Source organism: Mus pahari, chromosome 9 (assembly GCF_900095145.1).
Source record: "Mus pahari chromosome 9, PAHARI_EIJ_v1.1, whole genome shotgun sequence".
NCBI classification, from domain to species: Eukaryota; Metazoa; Chordata; class Mammalia; order Rodentia; family Muridae; genus Mus; species Mus pahari.
Window position 1 is genome coordinate 87,774,335 of NC_034598.1, and position 20,140 is coordinate 87,794,474.

The 20,140-nt window shown below is 40.9% G+C and overlaps 1 protein-coding gene across 2 annotated transcripts in view; it reads right to left on the reverse strand.

The window, feature by feature from the left end:
* Window positions 1-19,475, reverse strand: part of Pah (phenylalanine hydroxylase) — a 59,796-nt gene extending 40,321 nt beyond the window's left edge. Inside the window, exons 1-3 of one of the 2 annotated variants that reach the window (XM_021205217.1) lie at window positions 19,188-19,475; window positions 13,646-13,753; window positions 4,741-4,924 (exon numbers count right to left, since the gene is read on the reverse strand). In XM_021205217.1, coding sequence (XP_021060876.1) covers window positions 4,741-4,924; window positions 13,646-13,753; window positions 19,188-19,247 — 352 coding nt within the window. In that variant the 5' untranslated portion in view covers window positions 19,248-19,475. The remainder of the gene's footprint in view (window positions 1-4,740; window positions 4,925-13,645; window positions 13,754-19,187) is intronic. The other variant, XM_029542112.1, reaches the window with a different exon arrangement.
* Window positions 19,476-20,140: the final 665 nt, after the last annotated feature.

Here is a 20,140-nt window from a genome sequence, read left to right on the forward strand (position 1 = left end):
AGATAGATAGATGATAGATAGATAGACAGACAGACAGATAGATAGATTGATAGATTGACAGATTGATAGATTGATAGATATCAGCCAATCTTTCTGTTTGCACAGAATATAATACAAAGTAATGGGAATCTAGGCTTACTGCTTCCACACAGTATCCTGTTAAACAATCCCCATTTGGAGAAAGTCTAAAAAGTGTCCATTTACTTTTAAGAAACATCTACAAAGAGGAAAGTCTTTCAAAAGGCCATGCCCCTAACCTCCAACTACCTAAGACACTGTGTGGGTGTCTGCTCACTCTGGCTACAGTCTGTCTCCATGTAGGTATTTTCCACCCCCCACTAAATGCAATGTCATGCAGGAGACTCAAAGGGAAAGTAAACGGATTAGTAGATGGATCGATGGCTGATATTAATGCTCTTTCATGTTGGGTTGAAGAAGGATTTGAGGTCATCAGGAGAGAAGGCGGCAGGAGAATAGACTAAGTATTCAAAAGGCTCTCTGGATTAAAATCCTATTAAGTTCCCATCAGCTTCTCCAGGAGGCGTTTGAGGAGGTTGGGGTTTCTTTAACCTGTCACCATAATTAACCTTCCCCCAAGCTGTTTTGGGTAGGGCACGTTAGCAATTAAGAAACTGAGAAACTTTCATTTTCTATCACCCACGCCTCTGTTTGAATGCTTTAGAGACCAGAGTGCAAAGTGGTTTAGCTTAATTGATTTGAGGGGTTCAGGTCTCTCACTTGAACCTGCTGTCAGACTTGCCCCTGAGATCTGAGCCCCTCATTAAAAAGGGCATTTTGTCCGGAGAAAGAATCAAAGGTTCCAATCTCCTCCTAAGCTTTCTTCCTCTTCTCATTCCCCGAGTGAGGCTGACAGAAAAGAGCGACTATACAGAGCCACGCTTGCTTTTCTTTCAAAATCCCTACTTCCGGACCCAGACTCCTCTCTGCAAATCTACCACCGGAGTCCTGATGGCCAGTCTCTCTCAGCAGGTGTCACCTCAGCATCTGCCATATCCCTAGCAGCTGTTGCGTCACAGATAAGTTCAGTCTAGGTGGGACCAGCCCTATGAGTGAGTGACCAGCTGCTCCAAGAAGAGGTCACAAAGCAGTAGGATCACAAAACACATTTCAAGTACTACTGGCTATTTCTTCTTTGCTACATACAATTGCCACCCCCATTTCACCCACACATACACACACACCTGCACGCCCACACTTATTTCAGTCTTTAGCACCCTGCCATCTGAGCAAGGCATTAAGTTCACCCAATTTTTAGTGTCTAAGAAGTTCAGCAGTGGTTCCAGGATATCTCAGTAACAAAACGTGAGCTTGTTTTACTTTCTCACTGCTACAACTTGAGAGCTACATGAAAGAGCATTTGTCTCCTTCCAACGACAGTCCCTTTTCTGTGTCTACCTGGGTGTCTTGTGCCCTTTGCCAGACTGTGTGCTACTTAGGAACAAGCACTCCACTTAGTTTTTTTTTTTTTTCTCCAGCTCCTAACACAGTATCTGACATACATCAGTTGGTACTTAACATACTTTGGCCCATGACAATACAGACTATACCCTGCCTTAAAGCCAAGTCGCAATCTCTATTTGCACTATGTAAAATTTAGTAGTCGGTAGGGCCACATGACCTCCAAGATCATATTCCCCCTTCTGAAATCTATGAAGAAAGTATCTGTATAAACTGGATTGCTGGAACGCCGGTAGTTGTGTCTTTTCTCATAACTGATAATAATGGCAAGAATATAGAACATTTATGAAGCCCCTCAACATCCGCTGCTCTATTTCCAGTGGCTGCTGACATGATTCCATTAACCCCATAATGCCAAGAACTCTTGTTTCTTCTGCACTGGATGCAACTTGAGATCGTCAGCCTCGGCAGTTTGTCCAAAGTCACACCGAGTGTGCTGTGTTTCGATTCAAGATACTGGGCTCTTATTTCATTCTCTAGATCCTCTCTGAGAACCTCCTCTTGGAGCTTCCAGCTCAGGCTGCATGCAGCCCTCCAGCTGGCCTACATGCATCTCCCTGGCTCTCCAAGTGGCGCCTGCCTGCCTGCCTGCCTGTCAATTGCTTTGATTTCTGACTCCAGAGCCCAGCTGGCCCAGACTCCACCTGCTCTGACCAGAAACAGAGCTGACCCCAGGACCCTGCAGGCCCTTTCTTTGTCCAGAGGGTCTGAAATTCCTGTTGGGAGCAGGTGGCCTGAAAAGCAGGAGAGAACAGCCATCAGCCTGGGAAGAAGACGGAGGAGGCATAGAAGTCTGAATAAGAGGAATTACAAGGGTAATTCCAAGCCTATATGATCACTCTGGGCAAGGGCAAGCCAGAGATGGGGAGCTATATCTGAGAGGCGAGGATAGAGAAGACATCTTTAGAGAGTCTTGGAGCTACCTTTCGGGGGGACATTTCTGTTGCCTGTTCTACAAGGTTCATTTTGTCTTATTTTAAAGAATCTCTGCTTTTTAAGTGAAATTTTTATAAATACCTTTTCATTGGCACATAAGAACTGTACTGATTCTGTATCACACTCAAAGATATGGGTTTGATACCCTGAACAAAGAGAGGAAGGAGTGGGTGGAGAATTCAGATGGTACAATGTAATATTTTCCATACATATATAAATTATATAATGTCCAAATTGGAATAATCATACTTATCCTCCTCAACCATTGATCACTTGGTTAAATGTTTTAAAATGTTTCTTCTGTTTTTTACTTTAAAGAGTAGAGCACATTATTGTTACCTGGAGTCATCTTTTTCTACAGCAGAACACCCAGACTTATCTCTTATATCTTACTAATGCTTAGTATCTGTACCTGTACACTAATTCAGTAACAGTGTGTTCTTGACTCAAAGAATTTGGTGTTTGGGAAAGCCACTTTAGATTCTGAGGTAGAAAAGGAGTTAATTGAAATTAGGGTCATCTCAACAAGCATGCTCTTAAGTGTCTACCAAAATGCATTAAAAACCTATACATGATTGTTTATAATATGCTCATTTATAATAATCCCAAATTGGAGTCAACCAAGATGCCATTAAAATAAGTGAATAGGTAATCTGGGGTTAAGTTAATACATTGGGATATTATTCAAGAGTAAAAATGAAATGATATATAAAGTCAAACGTGAACAAAGCCCATCTAAAATGTTGCTTCTGGAAAAGGCAAAACTACAAGACTGTAAATAAGAGAAAGGATGTATGAAGGAGGGTTGGACTACAGGTAGTTTTAAGACACTGGCACTAAGCTGTGTGCCATGGTGGTGGCAGACACAGAGCACCATGCATTGGTTAAAACCAATAAAACCCTACAACACAAAGCAGGTTTTGAATGTGACCATTGGACTTTACTTCCTAGTAATAAATCAATCACTACTGGCCCATCAATTTTTTTAATGTGTCGTATGAATGCAGATTGGTAACAAGGCGAGTATAATACAGAAAAATTCTCTGTACATTTTTTCACTTTTCTCTAAAATTAAAAATGAATTCTATTCAAAATAGTTCATATGAATATACCTTTCATCCTAAAGTAAAAAAGCATCAAGCATCTTGCTTGTCCATGCTCTTCATAGGCTACACCTAAGTGTATTAGCCCCATAATGCCATTGAGCCAATCCCTACAATATGCTAGACACAGTGCTATGATCTTATAACAAGCTCTAGGGAAACACAAAGAAGGGATTTCAAAGTCAGAAACTGAAGCAATGATTTGAACCCAAATTGATCCAGCTCCAAGCCTATTATACCTATAAGTCTTACAGTAAGTGGACAGTGAAACACTTGTTTTGTTTTATTTTGTTTTGTTTACAATGCCTATATTAATTGTTCACTCCTGAATGGTTACTACATGCCACATGTTGTGCTTTATTCTGCAGATATAGATGTGAGTAAAAGAGACAAGTGATCTAGTGGAAGAGCAAGATAAATGAATGGAAGATGACAATGAAAGTACCAGGATGAACGAACTAAGTGATCACTGATCCAGGCAGGCTTAGCATGTTCTAAGAATTTGGGGAAAGCTCTTTTGTTGAGGTAGAGCATCACTTTACATTCATCGAGAAACCACACTGAATGTGATGGTTAATTATCAACTTCACTCACACTGGGAAAGAATTGTCTAGATCAGGTTGGCCTGTGGGCATGTCTTTGGGGGAAACATTATTCTGGTTATATTAAAAGATGTGGGGGAAAAACCATCCTAAAAGTGGGTGGCACCATCCCCTAGGTTTGGATCCTGGCTTGTATAAGAGTAGAGAAAGTGAGCTAATCACTAGGCATGCATACAATTATTTTCTCTATGTTCTTGACTGAATACTATGTAACTAATTGCTTCATGCTTCTGTCACCTTAACTTCCTCCACAATGATGGACAGTAACCTGGAACGATAAGCTGAAATAAGTCTTTTCTTCTCTACTTTGCTTTTTGCCATGGTATTTCATCTTAGCACCAGCAGAAGGATCAGAAGTTCAAGAGCAACCTTGGTTACTTAATGAGCTTGAGATCACTCTGGGCTACACAATATCTTGTACTTTCAACATATTCAGTGAGTGTAAGAAACAGCTACACCGAGGAAGAGGGGAAGAGATAATTATGTACCTATGTTATGCTTGGCTTTTGTCTAGGTCCTTATCTTAGTTACTCTCCACTATGCCCACGTTGTTATGTACGCTATTATTAAATGAAGACAGTGTGGTATTGTTTAGGTCACAAGATTCTTCAGACTCTCACCTGTGTTTTTTTCCTTGTCTCGGGAAAGCTCGTGGACAGTGGCACCAATGTCGTTCCTCAGGCTCTTGATGATGCTGCCCAGGACAGGCTTGCTACGCTTATCCAGATAGGTGAAAAACTCATACTCATCTTTGTTTAAACGAGAAGGTCTGGATTCAATGTGTGTCAGGTTGATATCATTCTCCTAAAAGAGAAAATTATAGGTGTGTGAGTCTGGTGTTCATTACTACCACAGTAATATACAGAGCCAGAACTTAAGACAGTCAACTAGAGTTGAAGAGCAGGGTTTAAAAACATTTTGTATTTCATGAATAAAAGGAATCCCTTATATACTTAAAACTCTGTTTTACCTTCGGCAAAACCAAGCACCAGCTGATGAGACGTAGGAAGAATGAGTCACGTGCATCCAAACTTAATTACACAGAAATCTATTCACAGCCTACAGTTACCTGTGTAAGGCCTGGGTTTGGATCAAATGTCTAAGACAATAGTTGTAAAGATGTGGTATGGGAAAGCCTCCCTTCCACCCACTGAAATGCCGCAGAAGCTCGATAAATCATATAGACACAACGTTGTTTTGCTTGAATAGAATCCCCAGGACACCAGCTCTTCATTCATAATCTCCGAATTGTATCATCAATGAAATGCTAGATATTTTATTTTCATGCTTCTGCATCCCTCAGTTTCCCTATCTACACATGATTGGTCTTATTAATACCTGCACTGTGTGCTCTTTGGGGGGTCTTGGACAAATTAACACATGCATACACTCTGATGGGTGTAACATAATCTGTAGTACTACTACTATTATCATCATATGTTATATAACTATATATAATATATTATTTGTATTATATATGAAAATGCATGTACATATACATATATAACCTATATAAATATATATGTAGTAGTCACTAAGTGCCAATCACAAACAGACCTAGACTTTTTTCTTTTTAAAGTTTACATTCAAGTTGAGGTAATAAAGACAATAGCCATAAAAGGCAATTATCTTATGTATTATTTTATAGTGACAGGGGATAAAAATAAATACAAGGCAGGACAGATGAAATGGATGAGCTGCTCTGGGATAGCATTAGGATACAGTCTAGTATTTGAGAGGATCTGCACATGAGGTCTCTTTGAAAAAACAAACCATATGCACATTCTAAAGGAGTTAATAGACAGGAAGCCCCCATGGGGATGGTGGATGCAATTGGCCTAGAAGAAGGAATAAAAGAAGTCTGATAAATTGGAATAGCCACAAAAGATGAAGGACAGCTAGACAAATTATTTGAATGAGTCTGGCCTCGATTCTGAAATTTATAGGGGTCTTTATGAAGTTTTGAGCAGACAGACAACCAGATCTCACTGTATTAGCATGATCAATCTGTCTTCCATGTTGAGAATAACCCTTGTAGACCTGACAGAATCACTAAGTTCTGCTATGAAGTTGCTTCTGAAATCCCACATGATGGTGGGTGTAACTATGGTGGCAAATGTGACAGTGCCAGGAGGACTCACAGGCTGGTATTTCATGTAATGACCTCAAAGATCAAAAGTATAAGGACTATGAGAGGAATTTGTAGATAACAAAATGGAAAAGGGATCAATAGGTCCCACTTCATCTTTTTTGAAACACTGTGCAACTGAGTGAGAATTCAGAATTCCTAAGGAGCAAGCACACACACAAAAATCTCCCTAGAGTTTCTTCTTTGAATAAAAAACAAAACAAAACAAAACAAAACAAAACAAAACTATAGCAAAGCTAGAGAGATGACCAAATTCTTCTTTTTTATTTATTTATTTATTTATTTATTATTTTCTTTATTTACATTTCAAATGCTATCCCGAAAGTTCCCTATACCCCGCCCCGCCCCTGCTCCCCTACCCACCCACTCCCACTACTTGGCCCTGGCCTTCCCCTGTGCTGGGTCATATAAAGTTTACAAGACCAAGGGGCCTCTCTTCCCATTGATGGCTGATTAGGCCATCTTCTGCTACATATGCAGCTAGAGACACGAGCTCAGGGGGTACTGGTTTGTTCATATTGTTGTTGCACCTACAGGGTTGCAGCCTCCTTAAGCTCCTTGGGTACTTTCTCTAGCTCCTCCATTGGGGGCCCTGTGTTCCATCCAATAGCTGACTGTGAGCATCCACTTCTGTGTTTGCCAGGCACTGGCATAGCCTCACAAGAGGCCGCTATATCAGGGTCCCTTCAGCAGAATCTTGCTGGCATGTGCATTAGTATCTGGGTTTGGTGGCTGATGATGGGATGGATCCCCTGAACAAATTCTTCTTAATTTGTCATTAGCTACATCTACCATAACTGTGGATCTCAGAGATAAAAACAAGTCATTAGACTTGGCAGAAAATGCCTTTACCCGCAGATTCAATCTGCCAGCGAACCATTATACAATTTCTCAGCACTTGCTATAGTACATTATCTAGATGTGCCTTGATTTCTACAACCAGTGTGTTAGTGACTGACAAGTGACTTTCCTGATATGTTTTGCCACTAGAAACAATGACTGGTATTGTCTACATGCTTGTCCCTGATTACCTAGATGATTTCCTGAATTAAATGCCTTGGGGCCTCCATGGTGAACCAGAAAGTATTCATCCCTTAAACTTTATGTATCTTACCCCACTGCTCTCAAAGGGACTACATCATCTGTTCTACCCTCCATGAGAGAACCTATATTATTCACCAGTATCAACTATCAGGACTCCCAGTGTTGTTTGTTTTCCTAACCTGATACATAAAAATAGTTAATAATTCACTATTGAAACTTTTACTCAGTTGCTGATAAAAATAACATCTTTTCCTGTCATTATTAGCCATTTTTTTTCTCTTTTGTGACTCATGACTTTTTCATAATAAAGTTGCTTTTCCTGATTAGTAATACTTGTTTATAGATTGATATTAATTCTATTGTGTGTTATCTTTTATGATAGTACTACCCTTGCCTATTTTTAAATATCTTCACACAAACAATTTTTAAGCAGTCTTAAAGGATGTGGGGAAACAGGAAATGGGAACGATTAGTTTTGGGGGAATGCTCCTTGCAGTATGTTCTCAGCTAAAGGAAACTTGTGCGGTTTTGCTGCCTGAGTACCAGATATCCCTTCTTCTGTGTCTAAAGAGCTCCTAAGCCAAGTTCTGTGGGCTTCTCTGGTTTGTTTTGACATCTTAAGGGTCGGGTGAAGGATCACCAGAGCATGAGCAATCACAAGGCCAGAGGTCTCATTTTTCCAAGTTTATTCCCTACAACAGTACTTATTTCAAAAAGGCAGAGATCAAATGTCTCACTTACTCCTGGATTGCCTTTTGGAGAAATGAAAAGTGTCTTGGTTATTGATCCATTTCTAATATTGACAAGTCTTCAAAATCTAGGCACTTTAAATTGATTCAGAAGCAGAAATGGACTAAAAAGCAAATGTTGGACTTTGTGAAACCTAACAAAACACACTGAACTCCAACATAAAGAAGTCACCTTGCAATCATTATGCAATATCCCAAACAGAGACGCTTGCCTAACAAATCAAAACACCTATTTCCGTATTCACATAAAAAACTGTGACCTGCTTTATAAATATCATAAGAACACAAAAGCATGGCCTACTTACTACAGCTTCTCCTCAACTTGTTTTTAGATGGCGATAGTTTAGCTCATGTGACCCTTAACACACTGTAGTGGTCTGCATAAGAACAACCACACAGACTCATATATTTGAATGTTTAGTCATCAGGGAATGGAACTGTTTGAAAGGATTAGAAGGATTAGGAGATGAGGCTCTGTTGGAGTAGGTGTGGTTTTGTTGGAAGAAATATGTCACTGGATGTGGGCTTTGATGTTTCAAAAGCCCACATCAGGCCCAGGTTGTCCCTCTGGGCCTTCATTTCATGATGTAGCTCTCAGCTATTGACCCAGCATATGCTGCCATGTTCCCTGCCATGATGATATTAGACTAAACCTCTGAAACTTTATGCAAGCTTCTAACTAAATGTTTTCTTTCATAATAACTGTATTAGTCATGGTGTCTCTTCATGCCAAATAACAATGACTAAGACACACACACAAACACCTGTATATAGAATGGGCTCCCAAATTTTTAAAATGTTTCAAAAATACATATGCTGTTCACTACGACTGATTCCACCAGTACAGCTCACTAAGTAGAAAACCAGGACACAGCATGAATTCATAACTAAACAAATACTAATATTCAAATGGACAAAACTTGTCCTGCAGATACAGGAACTTGAATAGATCTAAAACTTAAAATAAAATTCACCCTTTTGTGGTTGAAGCTGTGTATGTCCAGTTATAAACGATGCAATGCTGAGGAGAACATATGTCACTACAACTTCTCTCAAATGCCACCTATGAAAGTCATTTATACCACCTATGAAGGTCATTTATGGGCACTTCTCTTTGGTCTTTGAGGAAATTAAGGAAGAGAAACAATAAAATCATAGATGAAGAAGCTCTGTTGTGAAGAACAGAGGAAGAAAGCACATGTTTCACTGAAAAGTCGTTATTCTTATGTAAACACTGCCTTCTCTTCCAGGGATACAATAAGCTCTCTTAAAATGTTGACTTTTATTCATTATCATTAATATGATATCAAACACAAGAGAATCAGAATCTCTGGGTACAAGGAACAGAATAATGAATCTGACACATGCTCTCTTTCTGCCGAGTCTTCTTCGTGTCCCCTGAGGCCCCAGGATGTTACCACTGGTCACAGCTTCCCTTAAATGATTCTGTACTTGTGTGTATGAGTGTGGGTCTGAGTCGCTGTTCTATTACTATGAAGAGACATCATGACCAATGCAACTCTTATAAAAGAAAACATTTAAATTAGAAGCTTGCTTATAGTTTCAGAGGTTTAGTCTAATACTATCATAGCAGGGAGCGTGGTAGCACATGCTGGAACAGCAGCTTAGAGCTATATCCTGATCTGAAGACAGAGAGAACCCTGACCTGGTGTGGGAAACATCAAAGCCCCAAGCAGGACAGAGAAATCCTGCAGAGGGAGGACCAGAGAGACAGCGGGAACTCAAAAGCTTCTATGAGCAAACAGACATCATTTCCTAAACAAAGCAAAAAGCAAGGTCATGTTTCTTGGCTTAGGAAGAAAGAGGATTTGTGAACCCTCCCTGGGGTCACATCCCCTCCCCTATTTACTTCTGTTAAAATTTAAGAGGCAACCAAAGTCTGTGTTGTATAGAGCAAAGTGGGGAGGGTCTGTGAGGCATGAGGGGATGGGGAAACATGATCAAAATATACTGCATGATAAAAATTAATAAATAATTGCAAGAAAGTTTATGTATGTGGCAAAAAATCAGATAAAGAGATACAGTAAAGCCAAGAAGCAAGGTGAGCTCATGTATTTGTCTAACCATTTGAGAAGGTACAAAGGCAGAAGAGAGAAGATGTGTATGCACATGGTAGAAGAAATGCCAGAAGGCAAACCACACTTTAGGGCAATTTGACCACCCACCCATAAGACATCCCTCGAAGTAGCCACTTTCTCCAAGAAGCTCTTTGTACTCCAGAAGTGGTAGCACACTAGGGAGGTAGAGGCAGGAGACCTCTGTATGAAGCCAAGCTGCTCTACATGAGCCCCAGGACGGCTGAAGCAATCTAGTGAGGCACCATCCCAGTAAAAACAAAAGGAGAAGAGAAGATGGGGAAGGAGGAGGAGAGAAGAGGAGGAAGAGAAAAAGGAGGAGGAAGAGGCAGAGATGGGGGAGAAAGAGGAGGAGGAAGAGGAGGAAGGAGAGGAGGATGAAGAAGAGGGGGGAGAAGAGAAGAAGGGGAAGCAGTGCCAACTCCTTGCTTTGGGAATAACCACAGATGTTATACAGAATGTTCATACAGAATGACTTCATTTGTTACAATACTGGAAATCTAACTTAGGAAAAGAAATTCGCCAAGTCTTTCACCCAATTTTGTAAGCTAACTAAACAGCCTCTGCTGAGGGAATGGTTAAATGGATGAGAGCACAATCATCCAATAAAATCCTACAAAGCAAGTAACAACCGCTTTCATAGCAAAAGACAGCAACCGGTAACTCCACTTTTATTGCCTGGTAACAAGGAGTCTAAGTGCTATAGCTAGCCACCAAGGAGAAATGACTAGCTCACTTCAGTGACTCCATCGTCTGTGTAGAACCTAACAACAGTGGAGGGGTGGTAGGAGTATTTTCCCTGGACAAGAGTAGGGCACAGGAAATCTGCGTAATAAATGTAGACAGTTTCCTTTTGATTGCTTCTAAAAGATTAATCATATCCATGAAAGTGGAATATAAATTCAGAAGCAATATCCAGCTGAGCCTCTCCAGATGTTGGCAACTTGCTAATCCTGAAGCTCTTCAATGCTACCAATTAAACAATCTTGTTGAGGCTGCTGGAGAATGACCGAGATGGCCTCAGAACTCAGGGTTTTGTGAACCTGTTTCTTTGCTTATTCCCAGCCACTGGATCCCCTTCTCCCTACCTGGACTGCCTGATTGGGCCTCAATGAGAGAAGATGTGCAGAGTCCTGCTGAGACTTTATGTCCCGGGTGAGGTGGTACCCAAGGGGGGCTCCCTATCTCTGAGGAGAAGGGGCAGGGATATTGGGGGGAAGGGATTAAAACTAAACAAAAAAACAAATAAATATGGGTTATATTGGTATGCATTCTATTGTAGTTACCCAGCTGAGGTCTATAAGGCCAAAGAGAAGGAAAACTGGTTCCTTTTTGAGGTGGTGGCTTTGAAGTTGAATGGAAGGTACATAATCCTTACTAATCCAAAAGGAGTCTACACACATACTACAGGCCTTTCTTTCTTTGAGAAGCTAGCATGCTTTAGTATGTTCTACTAGGAACCAAGTCAAGAAAGTGTCCACATGCATCAGGCCAGAGTACTAGGTGGTCTAGTCTGACCTTTCGCATCCTAGTCTAGAGATGTCACATCACTGTGGGTCTCTCCTTAGTCCTCTGAGTATTTAGTAAGAGTTGGTTAAGTATCCAGTTGTACGACTGCCATGCTATAGGTATTGAGGGCTGGGGCTGCTCATTAAGCCTAGAGTTATTATAAGACTATTTAATAAGAAAGTCTCAGTAGATAGGTGATTACCCCCACATGAAATACTTTTCCCTCTCAGACCAATATTGAGAATATAGATTTTTACCGTCTGTCTCTATTAAGAAAAGTGTATTTAGAGCACAGTTTTTACTCTGTTGTTATTTTGGGGGGGGTAATTTAACAAAAGTAATACTTGAAATGAGCGTCTCCCATTGCCTCCATATTAAATAATCACTTGTAAATGATGTGAAGTATATTCCCATATTTCTACTCATTGTGGTCTTAACACTAACAAATATCTAGAAGACTCCTTCCATGGACAACCTCAGATAGGTGAGTATTACCATGTAGCGTCTTTTCCTTTCAAACCAAATGAACCTCATTCTTCAACTAGTTTTTCTATATCCAAGAATATAAGAGTTCTTTAGGCTATAGTACACAGCAACAATTTTTGAAAAAAATGTTAATTGAGATATTACTAGAGTAAGACAGTTATAGTTATATAACTGTCTTATTGTAATTATATAGTTATATAATTATGACAGTTGCTGTTCTAATTAGTTTTGACAAATGATTTGGTTTGATTTTTGTGGAAACCCTATTGGTGAAGGCTTACCACTACCCACACACACACACACACACACACACACACACACACACACACCTTAGGTGCACTTCATCCAATTCTGCTTGTAGTTTGTTTATTATATTGTCAACAGTTTCTTCATTTATTATTATTTAATCCATTAACTAACTCAGTCCCAAGGGGCAACTGTTCAAGAATATGTGACTCCCTAGTACAAAGGCTAAGCAGGTGCACTGGAGTATTTTACAAAATCATCCTTTTCAAGAGCAGTTTGTTTCTCAGAAAACACCTTTTTTTTCTTCCCACTGCCTTCTACTTGATATTAGGCATTCATTTACCCACAACTACCACCACCACGTTAGAAAACCGAGTTATAAGTTCTAAATACACTCCCTTTTCTAGAGCAGGTTTAGATGTCCGAAATGAAGCCATAGGGCTGAAGGTGTCTCTCAGCATTACAGTGCTTGCCTGCCACATGAAATACTCTGGATTTTATACACAGCACCAAGCCATTGTTATTGATATTGTCTTAATTGCATCTAATGTCATATAATGATGGCCGATCTTCATTATCAATTTGATTGGGTTTGCAATCACCTAGAAAACAAACATCTGGGTGTTGTTTGTGAAGTTATGTCTGCAAGTCATAGGCTTTGAGGGGAGAACCTACTTACTTTTATTCAGCTAAATTGACATGATATTAAACCAATACCTAATAACTTATCTCAGATCAATGTAAATCTCATCAGATAAATTTCTGTTTGTGGTAGATGGTGGTTAATAGAAACCCGCAGGTGGTCAAGTTTTCGAGAAAAGGGGACTAACATGCTCAAACTTAAATGAGTCATTTGTATCCTGCCAAGGCTCCAGAGTCATTGGAGAAGAACTGGGACAACTGTAAGAGCCAAGGAATGGATAACTAAAGCAGAATAGTTTTTTTTCCAGACCTAGCAGTGCAATTATGAATGGGAACTCAACCAGTTGTGGTAGCAGGCACAAGACCTGTGCAAGCTCAAGCCAGACAAAACAACACTGTAGAAAACAGAGGTAGACCAGAAGTCCCACTCTTAGCTGAGGCACTATTGTCATATGACTGCTGGTAGAAGAGGGGAGTTTGGTATTTTTTAAGGGTGTGGTCCTGGAAAGTCAACAAAGTTGAATGTTAAGAGTAGAGAACAGGAAATAGATCAGGCAGAAATCAGAGGAAGGCTGAATGTGATCGAAATATATTACACACTTACCTCAAATAAGCGCAGGACCTTGGCTAGGGCACCAACTTCTTCTTTGAGTGAGAATATCAGAGATACAGCACCATTTTGATTGGAGTTGTCTTCGATGTAACTTGTTTCCTACATAATTAGATCACTTGGTTAAGAGGCGAGCATAACCTATTTCTGCTCGTTAAGCTTTGTAACACAGTGAACCACGTGCATGCTACATAGTAGGCAGTGTGATCAGAAATAAGTAAGTTGAAAACAGTGGGAGAATGAGTCACTCCTGGGTTGGCTTTCAATTTATAGAACCTTAAATTATGCATTGATGTCACTGACAAAAATCAACATTTTTTAATGAGCACCCAATACCAGACCCTATCCCATATCTGAAAGGATACAAATCTGAATTATGATAAATGTGCCCATCCTTTCAGTGCTAAAATTCTTACCATCAGACACATGTACAAGAAGTCAGTAGATTCTTAGAGGAAGAGCAAGTGGTGCAAAAAAAAAATCTCCTTAAAAAGACACTGGGAAACAAAATATAAAAAGCATTAAAAATGGGACATTCATAGGTTGTGGATACAAGAATTGGGTGCTTTTCTCTCTCATCCATTTACCACCTGAACCGTTCTGGGAAGATCACTTTACTCATGTTCTCAATACTTCACTTACCTCATTACCTCAGAATAATAGTAAGAATTAGTCCTGGCCAAATAATATCCAGTATTAGGGAAAAAAAGAAAATATTTAAATAGAATATTAGGGTTATTTGTAAAATGATGAAAATATTATTGCACATATGTTAATGGCCTTTTGTGTTTTAACAAAAAGCATCAAGTTGTCCCATGTACAGCAATAGATGATAGCTTAATGCTGAAATGAGTCACTAGAGCTCACAGATACTAAGCTATCTGAAAATGGGTGCCTTCAATAAGGGGACACACTAAGACAGAATTCATGTGGGTATTCCAGAGTATGCCAAGGCATTTTCTTAAGTTTTAAAATAATACACTACATTCTGTATGTACCCAAAAATGTACAGAATGTTCCCAAAGAGGAGTAGAAAATGTGAAGATCAATTACTCTTTTGTAAACAAGTTAATTAAGTTAGTAGTGTGGATATTACATCATCCCAGGGACAGGAGGAAATGGTGGGAAGATTCTAGTCAAGGACTCAGAATAATGAGCTTGAGAACACTGAAGACTCTTAAAACAAAAATATTTAAGTTCAGAAAATTCATATTTTCCTCCCAGAACCTTATATTATAAAGCTGGAAGTACCAAATTTATCAGCAAGTTAGAATTATAGGAAGCTTCAAAATAAATTAGAGATCTGTCCCTACCTGGACTATGCTATCATCTATCTTCTAAAAATAGTAATGTGTAGGGGCTGAAGAGATGGCTCAGTGGTTAAGAGCATTTGTTGCCCTTACGAAGGACCTTTGTCCAATTCCCAATATCTACATGGTGGCTAACAACCATCTATAACTCCAGTTCCAGGGATTTAGAGTCTCCATTGACCTCTATGGGCTCCTGCTTTCACACACTTGGGCACATATACATACACATAAGGTAAATAAATATTTTTAAAGAAAAACACTGTATTATTTTTAAAGACTTTGATTTTTATCAAGGTCCTCATTTGATTTGAACAATCTCATTTAACTTTGAAAACAGTCTAGGAAATGGGTTTTATTGGGCAACAAGTCCGTTCTTTCGTTGATGGCAAGAATCAGGTTTAGAGCACTAAGGAACTGGGTTATAGAAATAACTTAGATGGAGACCTTGAAGTCAACTACTGGACTGAGCATGGGGTCCCCAATGGAGGAGTTAGAGAAAGGACCAAAGGAGCTGAAGGGGTTTGCAACCCATAAGAAGAACAATATCAACCAACCAGACACCCCAGAACTCCCAGGGACTAAACCACCAACTAAAGAGTACACATGGAGGGATCCATAGCTCCAGCCACATTTGTAACAGAGGATGACCTTGTCAGACATCAATGGGAAGAGAGGCTTTGGTCATGTGAAGGCTCTATGCTCCGGTGTAGGGGAAATGCCAGGGCAGAGAGGTGGGAGTGGGGGGATGTGTGGATGAGCACCCTTACAGAAGCAAGAGGAGGGAGGATGGGATAGGGGTTTTCCTGAGGGAAAACCAAGAAAGGGGATAACATTTGAAATGTAAATAAATGAAATATCCAATAAAATAAAAAAGAGAGATAACTCAGACATGTGATTTTAATCCCAAGATTTAGGAGATGGAGCCAGATGGATCCCTGGAGCTCCCTGGCCATTCAGGCTAGCTGTGTGGCAAATTCCAAACCACCGAGACAACTGTCTCAATAAATATGATAGAAGGTGACAAAGGAATGAAGCTCAAAGTTGGCCTTTGGCTCATATATATTTTTACAACTGCATACACATGAATTCTCTCTTTCTCTCATTCTCTCCATCTCCCTCTCCCCCCCCTCTCTATCACACACACACACACACAGAGAGAGAGAGAGAGAGAGAGAGAGAGAGAGAGAGAGAGAGAGAGAATCAAGCAATTGGCCTTTAGTTCCACAATTAACATTGAAGTCAGTGTTTCAATTGGGCCTTTAGACTATGTACGCTGTCCATGAGCCATGCCCTACTTTGGTACTGCCTCTCTATCCTCTAAAACCTCCCATACATGCGCAGATAAGCCTGATTTTAGTCTTTTTCACAGCAAAGAGCCCCTAATCTTTTCTGGCTTCCTTAAAACAACAAAGGAATTCCCTGTTTCTAGTTGTCTTGTTGACCTCCAAGAGAAGAGAGGCATTCTTAGTACATATTGACATGTGCCACCTCTGACTAGGGCAGTTCAGAGTTGAAGATTCTTGTAATAGAAACCCAGTGGGCTCCTCCAGCACTCCCCTCCTGTGTGTCCAGCAATCGTCCAGTCCAGTGTCATCTTTTCCAGAAATGATTCTTAAGAGCAAGTTTGTTTCCAGTTGTTCTCACTGCCGTTACATGCATATAGCAATGGGTGCTCCACACTGACCCTATCCTAACAGGGTTTTCCCATGTGCTTCATCAACAAAATCTCTGTTAATGAATTTCAACCATGGAAAATTTCAAAACCACTGATAATAAATATGTACATAAATTGTACCTCTTCCCGCAGCTGCCTGCAAATTCACATTTATGATGCAACATTTATGAAGACAGACATACGCTCCCGTGGTCACAAGCCCCTTGCATACATCTACAATGAAGAACTATTAAAAGTAAGATGCAAACGTCCTAAGCCACGTGTCTCTATGTGACAGGATGTAGACATATGTGTCTACATCAGCATTTTCCCACAGGAGACAATGTTCCAGTAATGCAATGTGTTTGCTTGGTTTTAGGAAGCAGATTAGATTTGAGCACTGGCTGCCCTGTCTCCTGCTGGTTAGCCCTGAGCTCCTCCCTGATCCCTCTCCTCTGCCTAAGTTTTCTGCACAACATTTGTCTCTATAAGAAGCTATAGGATGCTTTTATTCTGTTAGTTCCTTTAACATTTATCTCCTGAACTAAAGTAGTTTTGCAAAAGAAAAATACTGCTGTGACTTACACACAGTAGGTGCTTCTTGATCTATTGGGTGATCAAGAAGGTGTTAAATCACTCACTCCATCAGACTGCTTATGCTTGTTAGGTGGGTATACATTTGACATATTATGTGCTTTCAACAAATGGTGGCTCCTTCCTGCAATGTCCCTTTTATTAGAATTAAATCAAATATATACGGTTCGTCTAGGTTAGAAGTGTTAAAGGGATGTAAACAGACCTGGCAAGACAGCTCAGGGGATAACGGACTTGCTTGTCAAGCCTGATGACTTGAGTTCAATACCCAGGACCCCCACACTGTGAAAGGAGAGAGGTAACTCCCCAAATTGTCTTCTGACTTCTGCACATGCTCCACCTCCTCACACACATAAATATAACTGAAAAATTTTAAGAATGCATAAATGTGTCTCTTTTGCAGACTGACAGAGCTAGAAGATACCCTAACTAAGCTATCCCAGAAGCCCCCCCCCTCAATTTTACAGACATTAAGCAACCTCCTCATCCTAGCCAAGCGACTTCTCAGTGCATAGCTTAAATGCCCAAATAGGACAAGCCTGGTGTCTTGACTATGTGTGTGGTGGGTTTCCCATGAGTGAGCTATACCAAACACAGCATCTGCCTTGCTGTCTGTCTTTCCTGCTTTTCAAGATTCATTCTGTTGAACAAACTAACCAGCTTTGACCAAAAGCACATCGGCAGTTTCAAATGTTCTAGGAAATGTAGTAAGAGATTTGTAGTCGATGTTCAGTTGCTTTCATCTTAATCCTAGAATATGGGGGTAGGGTATTTGTTTGTTTGTTTGTTTGTTTGTTTGTTTGTTTTGAGACAGGGTATTCTTATTTTTTGAAGGAAAGTGGTCTGCTTCTGATGCTGAGCTTATACCCCAGGACATGTTTGGACCCTCTTCGAGTGTCCCTGTTATTGGTAGGGACAATCTGTGGATTCACAAACACCTAAGTGTTTTATAAGTCCCTCCCCTTAACTCCCCATCCCCGATTTCTGGCTTGAGCTCCCCAGATGGCCAAGGGGCTGTGCATCCTGCAATATAGGAGCTTAAAATAGGGTAGAGTCAGAATCCTTGGACTGACCTGCCTGACCCTCATATTAACCTTCTTTAACACAAATTCTCTGACTCCAGGCAACCCTCAACCCCTCAGTCCTGTCCAAGGAAAAGCTAGAAAAGACATCTCTCTAATCCAGGACATGCTGCCAACTACTGATTTCTGCTGTCTATCTAGCTATCCTGACTCTGACATCTACTCTCTCCTAATGTCCTGAACTGCTCAGCTCTCTAGAGACTGGCTTTCTCTAGGATTGTATGCAGCGGCTGCCTGCACAGGCATGTTACCTCCAGGGTCTGAATCTCAGTGTACAAACCATGATTTCCAACCTGGGGCAAGTACAAATATCACAGTAAAGAACAAGTTCTGCAAGCACTCCCTAGAGAGGACAATGGATTCCCTCCCCCTCCAGCATAATCCTCAAGGTGCTTCAGGCTCCAGGCTTATTCCTGCTCATTTCCCTCTCTGTTTAATTTCTCCCTCCTTGGATCTGAATAAGTCCCCCAAAATTCTCTTCATGCTACATCATCTCCTGAAAGTCAAAATAGGACAGTTTCTTACAAACTTGTCATTTCGATACCCAGAAGAAAAGATTGAATAAACATCCCTGGAGAGATAGGGACTCCTACCCCAGGTGACTAAGGACCAGCCCTTTCCTCTCAGTGTACAGAAGATAAAGTAGATAGGCAGAGGATGCCAATGAGCCACCCAAAGACACACAGATGTTGGTAGCAGCTCAGATCCCCAACTTCTGTCTCCTCAACTTGTTAAGATTCGTCTTATCCGTTGACTTCCTGGGCATTTTCCTCGCCTCTAAATAAATCCATATTTCTTAGTAGCCTTAGGAAATTAGAAAACACCAGCATTTCCCAGGCTGCTTTCACATCTGGTGAACCAATTCTCTCCTAGCAGTGGGAGCCCATCACGCTTACCTGCCCAAAGTCTGAGAGTTTTCTGCTCAGGACTCTGTTCTCCAGGACAACAGCTGCCATGCTGGCTCTCCGTAAGTGAGGTGTCTAGTTTAGCAACAGGGTTAGGAAAGGTTTGCACTCAGGATGCGGGGCTGATGGTTTTAACCTGGCTCTCAGGACAGGAGAGGAGAGGTTTCAAAGGGTGTCTCCCACTGCAGTCTACAAGGTCACTCTCAGTGGGCGTTGCCCTGACGTAGCAGTGGATAGACATGAACAGTCCATGCCTAACTCCAGGTCACCAGTCCTGGATTGACCCAAGCGGGAGGTGTTGGGGGAGGGGTGCCAGCCACAGCACCACAGCAGGACTCATTTGGCAGAGTGCCCAGACCACCTACATCCTGACGCTCAGACAGGCTTGGCAATGCTGAGACATTGGAGTACCTGGAGTATGGATTCTCTGCCACCAGAGAAAACCAGGAATAATCATGATGATAAGGAAGGGTAATAATTAAGGATGACTGTTCCCTGCAAGCACAGTACTAGAGGCAGGATTGCAATTTAAACACTCTCCACACTCAACTCACCTTTTCTTCACTGCCCAGCAAGTCAATCTCCTGGCCATACTTTTCCTTAGGAAACCACCCAGATGACCCTCTGAGGTGAGCATGAGCAAAAACCCAGAGGTGTCAGGGCCGGAATCCAGCCAGTTCTCTGGGTACTCGTACGATGGCTGGGTCTCTGCAAAGAGGAGAGAAGGACCACCTCGCTGAGATATGTTAAGTGCATGAATGATGCAGACGAGGCGATGCTCTGGGTATTCAGTCGGGACTGCTCTCGCCATTTACACTGCATAAATGGAAGCTAATGTCTTCCATTAAATGTCTGTCTCAAAAAAAAAAAAAAAAAAGAAAAAAAAAGAAAAAAAAAAAAAAAAAGAATAAACAGACAGCCACCGAGCATTTGCTCTGTGTGCG